Genomic DNA, 9,110 nt, shown 5'->3' on the forward strand with positions numbered 1-9,110 from the left:
GGAGAGGGGGACAGACAGCAAACTATTAAAGTTCTAAAATCAGAGTTAGCTTCTCAGCTGGTCAGCCTATTGTCAACCCCCATCCCCGCTGCCCAGTAATGCTGTGTGCTATGTGGTGTATAAAGTAATCCGAGAGCGGAATCCTAAACCTCATTTATTTCATGTCCACTCTGAAGTGCTGGGTCCAAAATGGCAATTATCATTCTGCAGGATACCCAAACCAGCCAATAACCCAGTGTTTAATAGGCCTTCATAGATAAGCCATTTTACCATCATTCAGAATTTAGATAAATATGTAGCATATGCTGTGGAACCTGCTCTGATACGTTACAGAGATGAAATTAGATGAGCTAGAGTGACTTACAAGGAAAGTGTAAATCCATTAAGGGGACACCACTTGTGTTATTTACCGTACATCCTAGAGTCCTGGTGATGACAACTCCTGTGGTTTATAACTCCAAGATGTCATTAATTTCACACCGCTGCCTGCAGATCTTTTGTTGTTCTATATTTATGACATATGGGTCCCTCACTGTGTGTTTCAAACCATTTGAAATAAGTGAAAGTGACATAGGATGGGATTTTCAAAAGAACCTAAATGATTTAGGAGCCTAGAGGTAAAATTTTCAGTGGGACTGAGGATCCTAAGTCATTCAAAATTTTTATTCTCACTTATTAGAGTCTGTGCTTTAAGGGTCTGTCAGAATTCAGCAGACTTCAATGGGCTTAGATCAGGCCCTATGTGACTGTTTTTAAAATAAGGTCTCCTGAATACCCATTTAAGTGGCAGATCTGAATTTTCAAAAAAAGGCTATAATTCTCTTATGTCATTTGGTCTTTTAACTGGAATGTTAGCACCCAGGATTTCAGAGCAGATACCACTCTGCAAAGATAACATGCATTCTAATACAGTTATTGGACTCTGTTGTTCTGAGATAGGATCAATGGTTTATGACTTTGGAATATCAAATCAATAGGTTCCAACTTTCTCTTACTATAGAACTTTATTGCCACAATTCATAAATATAATACAGTCATATACCATCTGTGACGAAGTGGGGGATTTTCTTGTTTTTTCCTTGTTTTCCAATGGTTTGCATTCAGAGGAGTTGGGACTCAGTTTCCCTGGGTGTTACTGGTTTAATGAGGTGAGGGGAGAGGGAGTTTGTTGTTACAGAGGACAGGAGAGGGAACTTGGGACCACAGCCGATGGCCTGGAGAATGGATACCCCAGCGACTGGCGACCTGACGACCCGGAGACGCAGCGCACGAGTCGCAGCCGGTTCTGGCCAGTGGGAGAACAATGGACTGCAGAGTGAGGACCCAGTGACCTAACCAGCCGGTTCCAGCCAGAGGACAGAAGCGAGGAGAGGAGGCCCCAGTTTACGACCCTGTTTACCTGGAGAGAAGACAATGGACAGAGGCAGGGCCTGGAGCCGGTGATCTCAGAGGCCCAGCTGGGAAGCGGGGGGGGGGGGCGGCCTCTGGGCTGGAGAGGGGGAGCAGGCAGAGACCACCGGGATGCAGAGAGACTGGGGTGTGCTGGGCTGAGGGAGGCCAGGCCTGAGGCCCTGAGAGTTTCCTGTGCTGTGTTCAGTTGCTCAATAAACCCTCCTGTTTTACACTGGCTGAGAGTCACTCCGGTCTAGAGAACAGGGTTGCATCAACCCCTCTGGGGGGTGGAGGCCCCGGGGGTCCAGAGCGAGTGGACTCACTGAGGGGGCCCACGGTGAGAGACGGATGTGCTCAGGCTCAGAGAGGTGGAGGGGCCTGACCCCGAGAGTGGACCCCCGAGAAAGGCTGTCTCACTGAAAGGGGCACCCCCCACGGACTGCACGGGGCCAAGAGTGGGCACGATCTGTGAGTCCATGACACCATCCTACAGAGAAGCATTACTGGGGAAAGCTACAACCTAAAGTTCACGTGTACCAAACTGAGTGGAAAGCCTGCTTTAAATGGAAATGATTAATTTGAATACCAAAAGCTCTGGTCCTTAATCATGTATCAAACTTTACTCACGTGAGTGGTATCATTGCTTCAATGGGTTGAAAAGTTATGTACCTGCAGATATTTGCAGGATTGGGGGCTTAGACTGGATATCTAGAAAAAAAGATACGTACAACATCCAAATGATCAAAACTTAATATATGCCATTAGTTTAATATCCCAATAACTAAATGGCTCTGGTGTCTCAACGAAAGCTACAGTTTTACAGCTACTTCCCAACAGGAAGCCCTGACTGCAAAATTAGAGAGCTTATACCCTCCTGTCATTTCACATGCTGAGGTCCCATTGAAATCAATAGGAGAGTTTCATGGAAGTTTATGGCAGTAGGATATGGCTTCAGTTTAAAGAGCAGGTATGCTGGTAGCTTCCTGCAGATTTCTTAAAGTAGTTTCACATTTATTATATTCGATAAGAATTTTTAAAATGATACCAGGTGGTTTACATTTTTTAACAATTGGAAGTGTTTTGATTTTGTTAATTGCAATTTTCCTTTTGTGTGGCATGATTTCAGCCCCCACGAAGCCACTGAATAATTAGAGGAAGGATGGTCTTGTGGTTAAGGATTGGATTGGAGCTGAGGCGAGCTGGTTCCAATTTTTGGAACCTCCATGGACTTCCTCTGTGACCTTGAACAAGTCATAAGAATAAGAACATAAGAATGGCCATACTGGGTCAGACCAAACGTCCATCAAGCCCAGTATCCTGTCTACCAACAGTGACCAATGCCAGGTGCCCCAGAGAGAGTGGACCTAACAGGTAATGATCAAGTGATCTCTCTCCTGCCATCCATCTCCACCGTCTGACAAACAGAGGCTAGGGACACCATTCCTTACCCATCCTGGCTAATAGCCATTAATGGACTTAACCTCCATAAATTTATCTAGTTCTCTTTTAAGTGACCAAGTCACTTAATCTTGGTCTGCCTCAACTCCCCATCTATGAGGATAATCATATTTCCCTTCTCCCTTGTCTATGAAGATTGTAAATTATTTGGAGGCATAGACTATGTCCTAATATGCATAGTACAGTGCCTAGCACCGTGGCACTCTGATCTTGGTTGAGTCCACTAATTGCTACTGTAATATAAATAATATATTGGAACACATGGACTTGCATCAATTAATAAGCAAAACTCTCCTCTGAACTCAATGGAGAGTTGTGCTTCACACTGATGGATACATTCTTTATGTTGCTGTGGATCAAATAACAATTATTGCTAATAAAACTTATGGTCTTATAAAGTCATAAGCCTGATAGTGCTGACAGTGCACATTGCTCTGAAACTGGGATCAGGCTGGAGTCCCTGCGTATTAAATTGTGTCAAGATGAAGTTTTTAAACCAATGCCAAAAAGCCACTCTTTACCAGATGGCTAAACTTGGAATGAGTTTCTCTGGCACAAAGCAGAAAGGAGTCCAAGCTGGCCAGGGAAGGTTAGGAAAAAAGAATTAAAATGTTACTTTTTGAGTGGGCAAAGAGAATGCAACTCCTCCCCCTCCCCCACCATCACACCACCACCTGTCCAGGGAGCCATTAGTTTGGTTAACACAGATTCACCGTTCCCAACACATGTGGGTCTGAAAGTGAGTGTGACTATGGCAGGAAAACCTCTGGGCTCCATGATGCGTCATCTCAAGCAGGGCACTGAATAGCCTTCATCATCTGAGGGAATGAAACAAAATGGAAGAGTTGGGGGTTGGGGCAGGGGACCTATTTCTACTCCACCAACCCACTGGATGTGGCACTGTATTTTCAAAAGAGCTCAGCACTAGAGCTGATGGCAATTTTTCATTGACTTCCCCTCCCCCCCCCAGAAACAAAAGGGTCCCTGGGAAATTTTCATTTTGGCCAAAACATTCCTATCATTCAATGAAAAACAAAACATTTTTTATTTTTAAAAGTTTGTGGTTTAGTATTTTTCCTCCGCCCCCTCTCCCAGTAGGGGGGAAAAAAGACCAATAGAGGGAAAAACGCAATAACAAAAATTTGTGTTGTCAAAAAATGGGGGAAATTCTGCTTTTTTTTAAAGTTGTCTTTCCAAAATGTTCACCATAAACACGTCCCTCTTCGCCAGCTCTACTCAGCACCCAGCACTCAGCTCTGAATGGGAGCTCCCAGGTCCTGAGCACGTCTCAAAATCTGACCTCTTCATTCTAAATGGGAGCTGAGCAATTTTGAAATCTGTCCTCTAACTCTGGGCAAAGAGATTCCGCCTGGTGAAACCCCTGTAATAAGCCTTGTGCCGTCTACCGGTAAGGGTCTCTTTAGGACCTGGCTTTTTGGAACTCAGGGCAGGAGAATGGAGGGAAGAAATGGCCAGAGATAGACGGTGAAAACTCGTGTGTTACAATAAATGACTCGTCTAAAAATCTGCCTGCTCTGAGGCGCACAGTTCGGGAGCGTCCTTTGCTTGCATCAGGTGCATTCTAGGTGGAAAATCTATGCTTGTGGCAAACGATGCTGTGATCTTACAGGTTAAAAATGTCTCGTTTATTTCACATGCGCTCAGTCCCCCCAGCCCCCGACAGCCAGCACTTCGCCGCCGAGGGAGAAGAGAAAGGAATCCCCCCCGTTACTCCAAACCGCAAATCTGTTCACAAAGTCAACCGCAAAATAAACCGCAGTCAGACAGGATCAGCGTAACAAACACCGCAGTAAAGCACCGCTCCTCCCTTCTCCCAGCCCGGCTCCGCGCCGAGGAGCAAACGGGGCAAGGCGGGGGAGAAAAGTTGGGCATCTCCAAGTTGCCACCAAATCAGCAAGGCGCTAAAACACCCCTTAGGGCTCCAGCATCGATGTGTCAACTTTCCTGCCTGCCAAAGAGTTTCTCACATCACCCATCCACCCTCCCCTAACCTACAGCGCATTTAGCTCTCTCTGTGTGTGCCAGGCAGCTCCCTTCTAGTGATTAATACAATCCACCTTAACCACCTACTTCTCTAGTGCTGGAACTAGGGGAGCTGCCCTACCTCCTGGCTTGAAGTGCTTTCCCTGCTATCCAGGGTTTACAGGTTGGTTCAATGGCTCTCAGCACCCCCACTGGAGGATCTGGTCCACCACCCCTAGCCCCTGAAGCCCTGAGCACTGTTTTGTAGGTTTCACTGGACCAAGGCACCCTTTATAAACCGCATCTTGACCAGACCAGGACCGTGCCATTATTTCGGAGTGGAAGCCAATGTGTGCCTCTCCCCGCCACAAGCCCCTTGTCCGTGCTTCTGGTTTGCCAGGGAATAAACAAAACCAAGAAGGAAATGGGGGTGAAGGGCAAAAGCAGAGAAGAGCGAGAGGAGTGGGGGAAGGCGCAGCTCTCTCCCCCTTGGCTGTCCTGTGGCCATGCTGAGCACAGCCCTGTTACACAAGAGCTGCGCTCAACTTTAGCGAGACAGGGCGGGCGAGGTAATAATCTCTCCTCTGAGCAACTTGTGTTGGCGAGAGGAGACACTGCGCCCGCTCCGCGTGGGTCAGTTCCCCCTCGCTCCCCAGGAGCGAGCCCTTTGCCGCCCCAGCCCCCCCCCCCCTTCCCAAGCCCCATCAGGCCCCCAGGAGCCGGCACTCACCTGCGTTGCTCATCTCCCCCAACTTTCAGGTCTCCCGCCCTCAGATCATGGTCCTGCACGCCTGGGTCGGTCGCACCTCCTTCCCTCCCGGAGCTGGAGCGGGGTCGGTGTGGGGCTGAGAAGGGAGGGGAGAACTAGTCAGCAGTGGCCGTGGGGGGGGGGGGTGTCGGCTCAGGAGGTGCGATCCATGCTTAGCCTGGCAAGGCAGACTGGCTGCAGGCAGCTGGTCGGGTCCCGCTCTGATCGCAGCGCACTGGCCAGGGCTCGCCACCGCCTCCTCCTCCCAGGCATTTCCCTTCCTTTCCTGCAGAGGAAGCCCTTTGGCTCGCTCAGGGATTGAAAGCTGCAGTGAAACAAGGGGGGGGGGGGGCACGGATGCCAAACAAACAGATTTAAAGGGACAGCAGCTGTTCTGTCTCCCACCCCCTGTATGTCACACACACCGTTCAGGATCTTGCATACGCTCCAGGAGTGTGAATGGGGCTTGCACAAGCGGGGGGAGGGGGATGGGAAGAGAGGCTTCTCCACCCTGGTAGCGTTTGGAAAAAGAAATCAGGAATGTGGAAGTTTGTGCATGGCGCTAAAAGGCCAGGGAAACCGGCACTCTGGGCCGTTTCCTCCCCAGATCCTGCCGCCGCAGGGTGCGGAGGATTGAACGAGCCTTGCAAAGCACCGGTTGTTTCACAGACGAGCCCGGGATGTGCAGAGAGGGCGGCTCACCCACCTCCCCTGGAGCCCAGAACAGAGCATTTCTGCCCAGCTCGGCTGAGGTTCGCTCCCGGTTCCCGCACGGCACGTCCCTGCAGAGAGAACCCAAGGCACTGGAGTGTCTGTATGAAACGATCGGTAGCCACGGGTAGTGTGTGTGGATACGGGGCAAGTGAAAGGGAGTGAAAACTAGAAGGAGTTCCTCGCACAAAAGCAGCCCCCTGCCCCGACACAAGGGCAATTTAAAGGAAAGGTTTGCGTGGTCTCCTCCTGTTCTCCCCCTCTTTTTAGCTAGCCCTGCCTTCGTCTCTGTGACCAGCCTTTTCTGCGCAGAAATAACGGGGGAGACAGCAAGTCTCCCTCTTCTTCCTTCCTTCCCACCAAACGTGTCTCTATGTTCTGGCTCTAAACACGCCGTGACTCCCCAGAGAAGGAATCCGTCTGCCCCCCTCCTCTCAATAGTTGTGTGGTTTGCAGTAGACTTTGCTAAATAGAGCCCTGATCCTGCAGTCTTTACTCAGGAGAGTAAGGATTACTCGTGCGAGTGAGTGCTGTCAGCTGGGGTCCGGTGTTCTTATGTGCTATTAGCTTCAGTCCAAAGCTTCAAGACCTTGGCGTGGTTCCCCACTGTCCTCGGGAGTTTCAAAAATAAATCCGTGGGGCTAGAAAATGTCCATTCTACAAAGGTGAGAGATTTCCCACCCCCCCCCCCTAATTTGGTAAACTCACTATTATGAACTTATGGGGATAAGAGTGGAAACGCCGGGCTCTTGACCCCCTTGTAAAGGTAGGATCATCATAGGCTGCAACTCCATGAGCCAAGGGGTTTGGTGTGCAGGTAGGTACCTGCTATAGACTATAGCCCCATTCACACCCACAGGTCTCTGCACTGGTGCATCAGAGAGCAATCTGTTTGGTCCCAAAGATGGCTGGGTCTAACTTGATTTTACTGAGCAGCAGAATATGCAGATGTAAGATTGGAAAGTGAGAAGGTCAGAATACTTGGCCCCCAGGATATCTTACAAGTGACATAAATATTTTATGCACAGAAAGGATTATTTGTGTTTGGTGGTAAAAGACAAGTAGTATTACTAAAGGTGGTTTATCAGTGAGTTGATAGTGTACACTAGCTTTATTTCATGTAGCATTGTTTCATGTTTATTTTATTATAAAGCATCTAATAACAAACATCATTATTATCCGCCAATTTATAATACACAGCTGAAAAGAGAGAGACCAAAGACATTCCAAAGCATTCTTCACTGTTGTTTCCTTGTGACTGATATTAAACAGATTTCACTCTAAACAGGTACAGGTAACAGGGAAGCAAATTCACTAAACTGAGGAGCAAAACAGTTAGGACTAGACTTGTGTTGAGTGCTCCTCGGCCACTGTGGATAATCTGGTCCTGCATTGCATTCATCACTATGGTATCTGACCAGATCAGGCCCTAATCCACTTAGTCAAATCAAATCAATCTAAGAAATGTTTCCAGAACCACCAGTTTGTGTGAATCCAAAGTGTCTGATCATCTAGGGCAAAATATGGAACCTGAAAATGAGCAAACTTAATACTTGCTTTTCAAGTAGCACTCAGGTGGGTTACAGAACAGAATGTTTGGCATTTTTGCAAGAAACTAAAAATGTCAGAAAAATGCTAAATATGAACCTACATAAGAAGAAACTGGAAGTGGAAATTAAGGCCAGGGACATGATGGACAGCCAGAGACTGTAGTTATCAGGTATTCAAAGCAGAAATTATTTGAAAAATGTCAATTGAAACACATTTTTGAAGGAAAATGGCTTTTTGATTCAATAGCAATTTTCATGAAAAAAAAATCAACTTTCATGAAAAAGTGGTTTTTGGTTGGAAAAAATGGAAAACGAGCACCAAATTTCTTTGGGTTTTCAAAAGAAACAGGAGTACTTGTGGCACCTTAGAGACTAACAAATTTATTTCAGCATAAGCTTTCGTGGGCTACAGCTCACTTCTTCAGATGCATAGAGCTGTAGCCCACGAAAGCTTATGCTGAAATAAATTAGTTAGTCTCTAAGGTGCCACAAGTACTCCTGTTCTTTTTGCGGATACAGACTAACACGGCTGCTACTTTGAAACCTTTGGGTTTTCAGAGACTGAAACTTTTTGCTGAAAACAAGCAAGAAAGTGTTCTTCTCAAAATGTTTCATGGGAAAAATAATTGGTTCCTGATTAGCTCTTTAAAAAAAAGTTTCTTACTATTGAGCAATGTGAACCAACTGATTTGCAGCAGATTTACTCTGAATCAAGATGAATTCATGTCATTAGCTTGGTTATCAGATTTCATTTGGCATATTTTTAATACATTTAGGAGCTGTGCTCATTATTATTTTTCCAGTATTCATGCAAAGGGAACTTGTTCAAAGGGAAACAGGCAGTTTCTACATATTGTAACACACGAATGGAGATTTTCTTATCCTGTTTTTATAGGAGATGTCCACTGAAGCAAGCTTGGGTGTGGTTATACTGTGCATAACTAATTCTGAGCAGCAAAGGTCCTAACTTGAGCTAGACAGATAATGGAAAAAATATTTGACAGATATTTTATTTGAACAATATTGGAAAGTTAATAGAATGATTGGTGTCACAAATATTAGACCACCAGGTCTCATAGAAGCTTCTCCAGCAAAGCTTGTCCAAAGTTCTCTTCACCCGTAATGATTTGCAGTTTTCTACAGGGTAAAGAGAAGCCAGGAAAATTCACAGATCTATGTCCCAAATCTCAACAGCCTTTTCATGGACAGTGTGATTTGAACTGTCCCCCTCTTCTCTGTTTGTGGAACCAGAGTGGATATTTCTCACA

General features: G+C 46.6%; 1 protein-coding gene across 1 annotated transcript in view; it reads right to left on the reverse strand.

Moving 5' to 3' along the window:
* FGD5 (FYVE, RhoGEF and PH domain containing 5) overlaps positions 1 to 5,788 on the reverse strand; it is a 150,500-nt gene extending 144,712 nt beyond the window's left edge. The window contains exon 1 of the mRNA XM_026650261.2: positions 5,564 to 5,788. Within this exon, the coding sequence (XP_026506046.1) occupies positions 5,564 to 5,576 (13 nt within the window). The 5' untranslated portion in view covers positions 5,577 to 5,788. The remainder of the gene's footprint in view (positions 1 to 5,563) is intronic.
* Between the last annotated feature and the right edge of the window lie 3,322 nt (positions 5,789 to 9,110).

Source organism: Terrapene carolina, unplaced genomic scaffold (genome assembly GCF_002925995.2).
Source record: "Terrapene carolina triunguis isolate 2854851 unplaced genomic scaffold, T_m_triunguis-2.0 Scaffold89, whole genome shotgun sequence".
In the NCBI taxonomy this organism is placed as follows: domain Eukaryota; kingdom Metazoa; phylum Chordata; order Testudines; family Emydidae; genus Terrapene; species Terrapene triunguis.